We start from the raw sequence: 13956 nt of genomic DNA, 5'->3' as shown, positions 1-13956 counted from the left end.
GAAGGGTGAGGGGAGGAGAGACACGGTGAAGTGCTCCCAGATGCTCTCCCACAGAGGGTACTCTACTCACCTCTGCTCATCAGACTCTGCAGAGACTGTGGCTGGGGGAGAAAAAGAGAAAAGGAAAACACGGAGGGGACCACATACCCAGCAGTTTGCATCCCATGCAACGTGTTTATCCAAAGCAAAATGAAACCCATCTTTCAACCAGTCAAGGGCTGAGGCTTAAGGTTCAAAAGAGCAGAGGAAGCTGGCAAGGTCAGAGGGGCCTCACCAACCTTGGCAACATTTGGCAGCCGACAGAGGGTAACACGGCACCATCAAGGCAGTGAGGCTCCTAGGCCGTGAGAAGCCACAGTTGCCTTGGGTCAAACACATGGTTTTCAGAACACATACTGGACATTTTAAATACAACTTCCCTCCAACAACACCATTTTGCAAATCCCTATTGGCCTATGCTAAACATAGCATCTAAATTTCAGGTCAAGCGTGGTGTCAGTCAGAAGTAGGGGACCAGGCTGCTTGGGTTAACATCACCTCCATATTGCTCCCAGGACCCAGGCGTGTGACTGTCACCTGCATTTCCTGATGGGCCAACGTCAGTGCCGCCCACTGACAGAATACTCTCACTTCCCCTTTCCCTTCATTGCTGTGTAGGAGAAAATTAATTCTTGAACATGCCTGATGAATGAATGTTGGATGTGGGGAGGACCCAGAGTGAAGGAAAGACCAGCTCTCTCCATGCTTTAGGGCAAGAGCTGAATGTCACAAAGTTCAGAGGTCACCAGGAAAACAGGACAAGACAGAAAGAGACCTCGCAGGGAAAGTATCTCCACATAAGGGGCTGACCCTCCCCTGGTATCTCCCTGGATGTCGTGGTGACAGGAAGGAGCTGGAGAAAGAGGGAGAGAAACGTGTTTGCCGTGGTGTCCTGCCCACCGTCAGTCAAGGGGTTGGATGGTGCATCCTGGTTTCAGCAGCTCCTGACGACTCTCCCCAGCTGACTGGTCAGTCTCGTCTTCTTTGCATTTGCGAGGGAAATCAAGGTTTGTAGCTACTGCAGAGGGAGTCCTTCCCACATGGTTCACAAGTTCACTTTAGAAGAGGTGTCACTTTTTTCAGGCAAGACCTGGGATTCCATGGGGTGGAGGAAAAGATCTGGCAGGCTGAAGACACCCATGCCTCAGGACCCCGGTGTGGCAGCAGGCTTGCCAGATGACATGAAGAGCTGGCAACCAGGGAAAAAGTGACAGCCAGAGGGGGACCAGGACCCCAGGAAGGCATCTGATGGGGGTGCAGAACACACCCAAGTAACCACCGTGCAGTACACCCTGGGACATAGAAGTCAGACTGCACAGAATGCCCAGGAGGACCTTCAGTCAACCAGCAAGGAAAATTCAGGCCAGGACTACAAAAGGGGACATAGGGGATGTGACCAAACTCTGTCTTCTGTCATTTGTAGATGAAAAAAGGGGTCTATGGAAAGTAACTTTACAGGATGATCTGATTCTAAATTCCTAACCAGCCAGTCCTAGTTGGTAGGCATGCGCCAGGCATATAACTTTTAGTAGAAGGTTTGTCTTTGCCTTCAGAAAGCAATGTCCATTGTCTCTGTGCATCTAGGTTAACACACCTTAGAAGTAAACTCTAACCACCCTCAGGAGAGCACATAGTCTTGCTAATTATCCCATAACCCCATCCCCCCCTTTGATTTCCCTGTCTTTCATGTAATCTTCCCTCCTTTCCCTCCTTAATTTCAAATGCCTAAAAGAAGCTGTAAAACTGTTATTCTTGGGAGCATCTGAGATCTTGCTCCCCAGTTTATGTTAACCATTTGCCTCAAATAAATTCTTATAAAAATTCTCGGAGTTCTGGTCAAGATGGCTGGTGTAGGTAAATGAAGTGGTTGAATCCTCCCACAACTAAAATTACAAGTAAACTACAGAACAGTTATCATTCAGAACATCTGAAATCTAGCTGAACGTAAGTCCTATGACTAAGGACATAAAGAAGTGGCCAGGGAGACAGGTAGGAGGGAAAGAGACATGAAACGGGCAGGTCCCACACACGTGGCAGATAAAAATCAGGAGGGGTATCTCGGATGTGGAGGCCCACCCCCCTGAGGGGTGAGGCACCCCAGCCCCACATCAGGCTTCCCAGCCTGGGGTTCCCGTGCCAGAAGTCTCCATACCCTCTAGATGTAAAGACCAGCAGGAATTGTGCCTGAGTGAGACACAAGGATTCTGCAGTCCCAGGCTTTCCTTTGAATGGGCCTGTGCCTGGACTTACTAGTACTCATGTGCTCTGATCTCAGTCCTGGGGTAGCAGGAACTATGGGGAAGAATGGAAGTGTCTGACATCAAGACAAGAGGTGAAATGACAGCTTTCTCCAAGACAGAAGTGCTGGCAGAGGCCACTGCTCCTTTTCTGAGCCCTCCCCCCACAAATTCATCAAGCAGGTGCCAAATATAAGTCTCCTTCAACCTAGCTAACACTGTTTTCCCCACCCTGATGATTTCCTGAGACCCCACCCCACCCAACTTGGGGCCCACAATAAACCGCTTCCAGTGGCTTTTCCATACCAATGGCCTCTTGTGACTCATGCTTTGGACTTTCCTAAACTCTCTTAAACAAGCAGCATCTGGCCTCAGCATATCCTGTATCTCTTGATAAGAGCCCCCAGGCCCAGCACAAGTAGCAGCCATTTGCAGATAGCTTTGTAGCTTTTGCCAGGTGGTCACGGGTAGGGCACAGGCAGTAGCTGACCTTGCTCTGCACCTCTGGGAGGTCTCAGAGCCACTGTACTGAGTGGACAGCCTCAGGCCATGCAGGATTACCACTTGACCACCTCCCCAGTGACTACTTGGAAGGCACCAAAGCCCCACTGAAGCATGCCCTGCTCTGTGAGGTTAGCCCCTACTCAGCACCTCCTCTGCTATAGTTCCAGCCGGTCCTCACAGCCAATCGGCCTGGTGGTGAATCCCTGGTAGTGATATGCCAATAGTAATCAAGGCTCAAGTATAAAGAAGGGTACACACAGCTCCTGGGGGTGGGGGAAGGAAGGGCCCACCTGGAGTCCCTGGCTCAAGTTACTTTGGAGGCTGGCCATTGGGCCCTACAGGACACCTATTGCATAAGGCCACTCTACTAAAACTGGGAATCTACTAGCTCTACCTAATGCATAGAAACAAACACAGGGAAGCAGCCAAGATGAGGAGACAAAGAAACATGCCCCAAATAAAAGAGAAATCTCCATAAATAGAACTAAATGAAATGGAGGCAAGCAAACTAACAGGTACAGAGTTCAAAAGGATGGTTACAAGAATGATCAAAGTACTTAATGAGAACTTCAACAGCATCAAAAAAAGGACATGGAAAACCATAAAAAAGAACTAGTCAGATATGAAGAATACACTAACTGAAATGAATATATTACAGGGAACCAACAGTAGAGTAGATGAAACAGAGGACCAAATCAGCACTTTGGAAGATTAGAAAGCAGAAAACACCCAATCAGAGCAGCAAAAACAAAAAGAATCCAAAACAATGAAGCGTGTATAAGAGGCCCGTGGGACAACCTGAAGTACACCAACATTCACACTGTGGGGGTGCCAGAAGGGACAGACAGGGAGCAAGGAATTGAAAACCTATTTGAAAAAAATAATGACAGAAAACTTCCCTAACCTGGTGAAGGAAACAGACATACAAGTCCAGAAAGCATAGGGAATCCCAAACAAGAGAACTCAAAGAGGCCCACACCAAGACACATCATAATTAAAACTCAAAAGGTTAAAAACAAAGAGAATCCTAAAAGCAGCAAGACAAAAGCAGTTAGTTACCTACAAGGGAGTTTCCAAAAGACTGTCAGCTATTTTTTTAACAGAAACTTTGCAGGCCAAAAGGGATTGATGTGAAATATTCAAAGTGATGAAAAACAAGGACCTACCACCAAGATTGCTCTACCCAGCAAAGCTATCATTTAGAATGGAAAGACAAAGAGCCTTCTAGATAAGAATAAGCTAAAGGAGTTCATCACAACCAAACCAGTATTACAAGAAATGTCAAAGGGTCTTCTTTAAGAAGAAGAAGTAAACAAAAGATTAAAATATGAATAATAAAATGGCAATAAATACACATCTATCAATAATCATAATACTTTAAATGTAAATGGATTAAACGCTCCAATCAAAAGACATACAGTGACTGGAAGGATAACAACAGTCTTATTTCAGATTAAAAGGTGTGCAGACACTGAAAATGAAGGGATGGAGAGAGATATTTCATGAAAATAGAAACAAACAAAAAGGTGCGGTAGCAATAGTTATACCAGACAAAGAATATATAATTTAAAACAAAGGCTATATATATATAACAAGAAACAAAGAAGGACCAAGCAATTTCACTTCTGGGTATTTGTCCGAAGAAACCCAAAACACTATATCAAAAGACATACACCCATATGTTCATTGCAGCACTATTTACAATAGCCAAGCTGTGGACGCAACCTAAGTGTCATCCACAGATGAATGGATAAAGAAATGGTGCATGTATACAACAGATTATGCCTCAGCCATGGAAAAGGATGAAATCTTGCCGTCTGCAATGATATAGACGAACCTGGAGGGTATTGTGCTAACGGAAATAAGTCAGGCAGAGAAAGGCAAATACCATATAATTTAACTTCTATGTAGAATCTTAACAAAAATAAGTAGACAAGCAGAACAAGAACAGACTCATAGACACAGAGATCATTTTGATGGTTGGCAGATGGGAGGAGGCCTCGGGGGGATGAGGGAAAAGGCAAGGGGATGAAGAAGTTCAAACTGGTTGTTACAGAATAGTCACGGGGATGTAAAGTACAGAATAAGGGATATAGTCCATCATATTATAATAATTACATGTGGTGTCGTATAGGTACTAGATGAATCAGGATGATCACTTACTTATATAATGTCTGGTCACTGGGTTGTAGACCTAAAACTAATGAGATATTGAATATCAACTGTAATTAAAAGATAAAACATTATTTAAAGTAAAAGAAAATTCTCTACAGATTAGGACAGTTCTTATGCTGACACATTCACGTCAGGAAGAGCTCGGCGGTGAGAAGGACTGCGTGCTGACATCGGTTGGCAAGTCCACAGCCATGGTACCCTTGCCCTACAGCCAAGGACAGGTTTTTCACAGAGAACTCTGTTATTTCCGCACATTGAGGAAAGACTCCCACGCTGAAGGCAGGGTAGGGTGCGAGGGAGGCAAGAAGGAGTTGTGGCTGGGGCCCTCCCCGCCCGCAGCAGAACCAGAGGGTTGTCTCCATGCAGGCTCAGCAGGAAAGGCTCTGGGCTCACAATAGCAACGTGCACGTTCCAACACCCAGGAACTGTTCCAGAGAGAACACACAGAAGGTGGGAGCGTGATTCAAGAAAATGCCTGGTCCTGGAAATTCGGGCCAGCCCTCAGCAGGCCCCTCGGTGGACAGCACAGTGGGAGAGAAAAGACCTACTCAGGGTCTTCATCAGGAACTATCACAGGCCCGAGGCAAAGTGCAGATCCCAAAGCTTCCGGAGGAAAGAGAAGCAGGTCATTTACCTGTGAATCAAAGTAGCAAGAACAAATCTGAGAGTGAAAAGGGAGTATATTGATGACTTCCAAGCGACAACAGGAAATTATTTGCCTCTTGAATTCTGTATCATGTCAAATTCCCTCAAGGTGAGGCTAAGAACCAAAATGGCATTTTCAGGGATGCAAGTCCCAGGATGCCAGCGAGGACGGGCTCAATGCCAAGCAAGAGAGGGAGTGCCAGGACGGGGCTGGGCTCCTGGGGGCAGCAGCTGGGAGTCAGAGGGACTGAGGGGCCCCAGGGGGAGCACAAAGATGGCTCAGCTGGGCCCCAGACCAGAGCAGGAGAGGGGACGGCTCTAGGACAGGCGCTACCAGGGAAGAACTCAGGCTGATCATTTTGTCCCTCTGAGGAGAAATGCCTATTTTCATGTAGAGTTCAGAGAAGTGATTGAGAAGTGATTTTCTAAGTGATTGACACTTAGGAAATCAAACAAACTAGCGAGCAAGGAAACAATATTTACTTCAGGAAAATAAAAATGCTAAGAAATAAATGTGATTACCATCTATGACATGATTCTGCTGAAAGCAGCATTTATACAGCCCCAACGATGTGAGCCACAGGTGAGCCACGGGTACACCACGGGTGCTGAGTCACCACGGCTGCCAGGAACACTCTGTTAGCTTAGTTCACACAAGGGGCCCGGCGCACACTCGACCCAAGCACTGAATCTCTGGAAAGATGCCCGAGAAATGGGCAACTTCAGCTCCCCGTGGGCAAAGGGTTGGGGGTTGGGTGGGAGAGAGTTTTGAAGAGTTAAAATATTCTACTACATGAATGCACTGCTTTCAAAAAGGTATAAAAATACCCCAAAATTTTGGCCAAGTACAAACATCTGAACCGGGTGGAACCACAGGACCCATACAGATCAGCCATGGCGTCTACACAGGAGCCACCTGGACAGACCACAGGGCCAGCAGCTGCAGAGCCTGTCACGCACGGCAGCCTCGCCTGGGTGGGCCCCAGAATGTCCTAAAGGGACAAGCAATGCCTCTGTGTCCCTAGGACCTGTCCTACCTGGGCTAGACAGCTCAGAAATGGCTCTTATGTATCAGGTACGCTCTAAAGCCTTCTTAAAAGCTTTTTGTATTTCTTAAGAGAAATACAAAAAGGACAAATATTGTACATTTTTACTTATGTGAGGTCCGTAGAGTAGAGAAATTCACAGAAAAGGAATATAGAACAGAGGTTACAGGAGGTGGGGGAGGGTGGTGAGTTAGTGCTTCCCACGCAAGGAGTTTCTGTCCCGAAGCGCGGAAACGTTCGGAGACGATGGTGGCGATGGCCGCACTGCGTGCGAGTGTGCTTACTGCCATGGGACTGCACACTGGAAACTGGCTAAGATGGTAAAGTTTACTTACGGATATGTCACCATGATTAAAAAATGAAAAACATAAAACAATTTTAAAAGGATGCAAAGTGCACTGATACGCGCGTCCTGTCCACCTGTCACAGATCAAATGGTGCTGGTGGCACGCACGTGTCGAAAGTGAGCCGGAAGAAAGTCTTCCGAGTACAAAGCAAGTTACAGTGTCAGTGATCTGCGGCCAGCTGATGGTTTGACTTAAGAAATTATGTCCTTGTTTTATACAGATGTTTTGCTGCTTTGTCATGTACGATTCCATCTGGGGACCACCAGAAGCAGCAGGCATCAGACCCTACAGGGCAGCTGTGGGCACGGGCGTGTCAAACACCAGCTGCTTAGGGTGCAAGAAACCCAACTGATCACTTCACATCTTCACAGAGAAAACCGACTAAGAAAGCAACGTCCTCCCAGCTTTAGTGATGGGAACCATCAAAAGGCCCTCGACTGCACAGAAAACAAACCACGAAAATGTTCCCTTTGCCAAGAAATCACCGATCACCAGGTCTGTGGGCCTACCAGCCATAGGAGCACCAGCTCCCGTTTTGCTGAGAGCTGCCTCCCAGTCCCTGGCCTGATGGCCAGTGCCCCCTGGGATGCTTCACCTGGGAGGGCGCGTTCCCAGCTCAGCGGGAGAGCTGTCACTCTTGCACCAGGCCCCAGAGCCTTTATATCCAGGGGGCTACAACCAGCTGGGAAGAGATCCTCCATGCAGACTCGCTGATGCTAGTCTACACTCTGAATGGACCTGTGGAGCTGCAAACACAGAGAGCAGAGGCTGTTTTGTACTGAGGAGGCCTTTGTTTTAGAACCCTCAACTGCAGAACATCGAAAGAGAGGAGAAATCGTACCTGAAGGATGCAATCACTGCTGTGGCTTCCTCATCTGGATAAAAGTGGGTAACTGCATGATGAGCCCCAAGCAGTTCCTTCCCATCTTTCCACCAAGAAATATGGGTGTCCTGGTACACATTAGGTATGCTGATTGAACAGTTAAACTTGACGTCCTTGTGTTCAGAAAGTATTATGTGGCTAACTGTGTGATCAAATGCAAGAGGTGGTACGAGCTTGGAGCTGGCCGAGGTCGCGCTGGGAAGGGCTGCGTTTCCTGTGTGGGTTCTTCTGGGCAGGACTAGTGGCAGCACCATAAAAGGCTGGGCCCCGCTGGTGGGAGGAAAGGTGGGTGGCACAAGGTCAGCCGGGTCTCCTGGGAATGGCAGGCTAGGCATGGATTCTTTCCTCTCCTCGGCCAGAGCTGCAAAACAGAACAGTGAGTTTTAAATATACCGGAGTTTTCCAAGTAGGTTCTCAACTTATGAGGCCCTGTTGAAGGAGAAGTGGGGCACCCTCACTGCCCTAGGCACGCACATGCAGGAGGTTCGGAGACAGAGAGTGAACATGGATGTAAAAGACTTCCTGAGCAAGGGGCAAGGAAAGGAGTCTTCAGAGGGTCGGACAATGAGAAGAGCATCTGCTTGGTAAACGAAGTTTGTCCTCCACTACAGATAAGTTAAAAGGGGTATCACTGATAATCTCTTATTATGGGTTAGGCTTCTAATACAAGTTCTTCTAGGTAGTTGAGAGGGGCACAGTGTCCCTTGAGCCTGGAAGAGGCTAAAGTTGTCTTCAGCTCAAAACAATCCACATACCACAGGCACATTTTGGAGTAACTTCTTCTGAACTATACCCCCCATCAAAAACATTCTTTTTGTGAGTAAGTCACCCCCAAGTCCTTCTACTGCCGGTGGAAACTGGGGTTCTTCCATGGAATTGCAAGAAGAGCATTTCAGGGATCCATGCATGGGAGAAGGAGGTGTAGGGGTAAGATTTATCGGAGCTGGTTAGCTTAGCCTCCACTCACAGCTGCGTTCCAGCCGGCGCTGGGCCCACATGGTCCCGGGCCCACATGGCTGCAACAGACCTGCACTTGGAGTGTGCAGCTGCTACAGAGAGGGAATACAGCAAACGGGTGAGCAAACAGGCCAACGTGTGCCCCCGAGAGGGTCCTTTGTTAAGCTTTGGTTATGTTTCCTTGGGCTTGGGAAGGTACAAGATTTCTTTTAAACTAACCAATCTCATTCTTGGTTCTCCCTGGGATTTTCTTGGGTCCTCCCCCTATCCAATCTCTTTCCCAGACCTTCTGGGTGTGAGGGTTTCACGCCCTCATCCAATCTGATTCTCTTCCCAGATTGGACACCTCCCCTTTACAGTCACCATCTTGGCACCTCCTATGCATGCTCCCAGGTTGACACTGAGAAACCGGTCCCTCCTCCCTGCAATGAGGGTGTTGCAGGGTCACAAGACTGTACCATAGATCTGGCCAGCAGCCTTGGAAGGCTTCTACTGGTCACAAAGAGACACATTCCTAGATATGTTTTGGGGGAAGGGGGTTCAGAGTACGCTCATGTCACCAGCTACAGAATGACTTGGAGCTTCTAGCAAAATGCTTGCCAGCTGGAATGGACCTAGAGAAATTTTCATTTCATGTGGCTTATAACTATTTCTAAAAATATAGGCTTATAATCGTTGTATTTTTTTGTTCTTTTAATGGCATTTTTGGAACATACATTCTCTGCTGGTTGCTACGTATTCAAATACACTGACCACAATTCTGGTGAAACAGGCAGGTAGGAGAAACATAGGGCTGGCATTCTGCAGGTGGTGACTGGAGTACACCAAGGTCCTGATCCCTGCTCGAGGGCTGTGCCTGTCATGTTCAAGATGTCACACCCTCCTGGGCTCCCAAGTGTGTGAGTGCAGTGTACGGTGGTCTCTGCTTAGGGCTGTGCCAGATGTAGTAAGAATATGCAATACCAGACTTGACTTTGGGAGACGAACACACCATGCAACATACAGATGATGTATTACAGAAGTATATACTTGAAACCTATATAATTCTATTAACCAATGTCACCCTAATAAATTCTATAAAAATTTAAAAAACAAGAAAAATAAATAATTAAAAAAAGAACACACTACACCTACTTAAACTTGAATTTCAGATCAATGGCAAATAATTTTTAGTGTAAGTATCCAGCTAAGCACTTTTTGGTTAATTGAGCTACAAGCAAGAGACCTGGGGGCAGAATGAGGGGCCTGAGAATGTACTCCCCCAGCCTCCTCCCTGCCAAGCCTCTCTGGACTGCAAACAGGCCTCCTCTGAAGGCCACAGTTGCAGTCACTGAGCCACGTCTACATGACTTTCTCCCATGTCAGGTCCACCCCCGTGGCCGCTGCATTTGGAAACGTCTCTGGTAAAGATCAGGGTGGAGGAGAAGAGGCTTCACTGGAAGGAACCAGGGAACACTCACTGCTTGTCCTTACACTGAGTCTCAGGGGCTGTGGGGTGCGCAGTGCCCTGCACACTTCGGTGGAGGGCTGCTCAGGACAGCCTTGACCAATCATGCAGACAGGTGGGTGTGCAGGGCTGGGGTGTCCATTTATTCCAGGGCTGGGAGGTCAGGGTGACCCAATTTGCCAGGCAAGCCTGACACGTGAGTGTGGGCCTGTGCTTTCAGTAGGGGGAGGAGAAGCCCAGAGCCTGGGTTCCTTCCAGCCCCAACTTTTCTCTGATTTGAGGTGCTTTCTGCAGTAATGAAGGCTCTGGCTGTTTACCTATGGCCTGCACACTCTTTGTCTTCAGTCTCCGAAGTCCACAGCCTACCTCTGCCTCTTACACTTGCAAACTTACCTCCAGTCCCTCCAACTCACGAAGCTCCAGTGAGCCAGGTTTTGCCCAAATTGCTATTTTTTTCTTTAAATATATGAAACGTTCATAGAAGGCATTCAGTAGATTGACGAAAGCAAACGATACTTTCTTTGGTCTATTCAATTTACTTAAAAACATTTGACCTTTCTAATTACAAACATCACACAGTCTGTTGTGAAGAATTAAAATATTTACAGAAGCATACATAGACAGTATAAAATAGAAACCTGTCTTGTAATCCCAACCCTGCAGTTTCACCTCTGATTACAGTTTGGGGTATTACCCTCATTTTCTAGGAGCGGAGCTCCCTGAACAAAGGGGCGGAAGGGCCCCCAGGCCGTGCAGATGATGTCACTGGCGGTGGGAGGCAGCCAACCCACCCTGTAATCACTGTACATGGCTGAAAAGATAACTGGTCTCCACCATGTGATCTGCCAGAAGTCAGTAAAATGACTTAATTGCCAACAAATATTTATGTAGCACCTCCTGGGACTCAGAGTTGCTGTGACAGTCTATTGGGGTCACAAAGGCACGTGCCCAGGAGAGAGGAGCAGAGGGTCCCAGGATTAAACAGGAAACGACACGGCTCCCTGATCCCTCCCCACCCGGACCAGTCAGCCCTCCCAGGTGGGTGCTGGGCCCCCACCATCGATCACTCATTCAGTTCCTTCTTCCTGCTGGACCCACTGAAAGCCCCATGAGTCCTCACACACACACCATAGCCAGTTCAAATGGGTGCTCAAAATAGGTGTGTTGGATGAGTGAGTAAAGGTATAAATGGGGAGGAGGGAGGGATGCCCAGGGTTTCCAGGGATAGAGGTGGCAGAAAAATGGAGAGAAAGAAGAGGTCTTAATGGTCTGGGAACACCAATGTAGCTGTCCAGTGGTGCCACCGTGAGCCCTGAGTCCCGGGAGAAGCAGCAGGATTTCTGAAGGTATCTGCACACAGGAGGGGAGGGGCTGTGCTGGACCAGAGCACCAGGAAGGAGGAGGCCTGGAAGTGTGGAAACCCTCCAGGAGATACCAAAGACCTAACTTCAGGAGCAGCCAAAAAGGGCGAAGGACAGCAGAGGGCAGCAGAAGAGGCTGACCACATCAGCATTCTTTCCATTACCACCATTTCGCACAAGAAAGTCAGTCTGACCCAAATACTGAGGAGGGACATAGTCTCAAAACACAGTGCAGTTCTCCAGAGGGGTCACTCAGCATCTGTACCCTGCCTGCTGCTTGAAGAATGCAGGGTGTGAGGCTGTTTGAGGTCCAGTCTCCTGGTGGGGAAAATGGGGATGGTCAAAGGGTCTCTGGTTCCATTCCCAGTCAGGGCGCGTTCCTGGGTTGCAGGCCAGGTCCCCAGTAGGGGGCACATGAGAGGCAAGCATACATTGATGTTTCTCTCCCTCTCTTCCCCTCTCTCTAAAAATAAATAAAATCTTTAAAAAAAATGGGGATGGAATAACAGTGCTGCCCAGGACAGCTGTTAGAAGAGAAAAAGTATTGTTATGTTTGGGTCATAGTAAGCACTTGGTCAATCTTGGCTACTGTTTATACTGTTTTCTCATTTTACTATGACTCAGTGAAAACCTGCCACATTGCAGTCCTCGAGAACCACTGATTTGGAGGGCTGGGGCTGCAGTCCACAGGGTTGGTGAAGTTCACACTGGAATTTCGTGTTGGGGGACAGGGTATTGCCATTCACATGGTGGCCTGCATGAATGGTGTTTGAGGGCTGAATGAGTGTGGATCATGTGCAAAAAGGCAAAATGAAAGTCATTCCAAAACTTTGGACCCAAGGGCAATGATTGATTAGGAATTTCATCGTAAACTGCCAATTTTTCATTATTCTTACTACTTCAGTCATACAATGTCCCTCCCCCTTTTTTTCCTCCCAAAGTGGCTTACTTTAACATTACTTTGCAGAAAGTGATGTAGGGGAAGGTCACACCAAAAATTTTTAAAGTTTCCATTTTCATTATTAACCTGTTCTCACTAGCTCATCTTCAAGGTCACAACAGCAAATGTGGGGGGCCAGCTTGCTTGACAATTGCTATTGTGGAGACAATGATTAGCTAGTGTGTGAGATGTGTGAAAACCCAAAGACTTCATGAGAATATATGCCCCTTTCTGCAAAGCACCTTCCCTCAAGGTTATTTCCTTGTGTGGCTGGGCTAGTGGCTAAAGTGAGAAGTTTAACCTTACGAGCAACCTTGGATAAGTTGCTTCCCACTCAGGTCCAAGAGAAGCTGCCCAGGTGTTCCAGAAGCTGGAGGTCAACTATAGGGGGTCATACCCATCCAGCCCTGGAGACACATAATGGAAAACACCTTCCCTGCCCAGCACAGAACAGGCCCATGGGGTGTGAGTAGGAAATGTGTATTCATCCAACAAAGAAATCGGTTAGGCATACTACTTATTGATTCATGTGGCTTTGCCTTGTTATCCTGAACTAATTTGTTGGTAGCTTTTTTGAAGTCTGGAGGTGGCATTCTCTGAATTCAATATGGTGAAGGGAATGGAGTTGACATGCAGTCAACATCTATGCAGTAAACGGGTGTGATGTGGGCACAAGGCTGAACAGTGTGCCAGCAGGGAAAAGAGGTGGTCCAGGCAAGACCACTGCTGCACTGGGAGGGGCAGTGTGGCGGGACTGCCTCTGAAGCAGCACTGCCTCTGCCAACCACAAGCAGCCACAGTGGGTCAGATGTTCAGGGACCTTAGTCACTTAGACTCAGCACTGGTCAGTTAGGGGCCGCCAGGCACCTTAGACCTCCATCTAAGATGACTCTATACAGCAAAGCTATCATTTAGAATGGAAGAGCAGATAAAGTGCTTCTCAGATAAGGTCAAGTTCAAGGAGTTCATCATCACCAAGCCCTCATTATATGAAATGTTAAAGGGACTTACTGAAGAAAAAGAAGACCAAAACTATGAACAGTAAAATGACAACAAACTCACAACTATCAACAACTAAATCTAAAAAAAACAACCAAAGCAAACTAAGCAAACAACTAGAGGCAGCAGGAACAGAATTCCAGAAATGGAGATCACGTGGAGTGTTATCAGTGGGAAGAGGGAGGGGAGAGAATGGGGGAAAAGGTACAGGGAGTAATAAGCATAAATGGTAGGTACAAAATAGACAGGGGGAGGTTAAGAACAGCATAGGAAATGGAGAATCAAATAACTTATATGTACAACCCATGGACATGAACTAAGGGAGGAATGCTTGTGGGAGAGGAGGTGCAGAGCAGAAGGGAATAAAAGGGAGGAA

At 47.4% G+C, this 13956-nt stretch overlaps 1 protein-coding gene across 2 annotated transcripts in view; it reads right to left on the bottom strand.

Annotated features, from left to right (window-relative positions):
* MERTK (MER proto-oncogene, tyrosine kinase) overlaps positions 1–13956 on the bottom strand; it is a 91428-nt gene that overhangs the window by 60479 nt on the left and 16993 nt on the right. For both annotated transcript variants that reach the window (XM_053664564.1, XM_053664565.1), the window contains exon 2: positions 7835–8237. In XM_053664564.1, the coding sequence (XP_053520539.1) occupies positions 7835–8237 (403 nt within the window). The remainder of the gene's footprint in view (positions 1–7834; positions 8238–13956) is intronic.

This window comes from Artibeus jamaicensis, unplaced genomic scaffold (assembly GCF_021234435.1).
Source record: "Artibeus jamaicensis isolate MK-2021 breed Jamaican fruit bat unplaced genomic scaffold, CSHL_Jam_final contig_384, whole genome shotgun sequence".
NCBI classification, from domain to species: Eukaryota; Metazoa; Chordata; class Mammalia; order Chiroptera; family Phyllostomidae; genus Artibeus; species Artibeus jamaicensis.
This window is presented reverse-complemented; position numbering and strand designations above follow the sequence as displayed.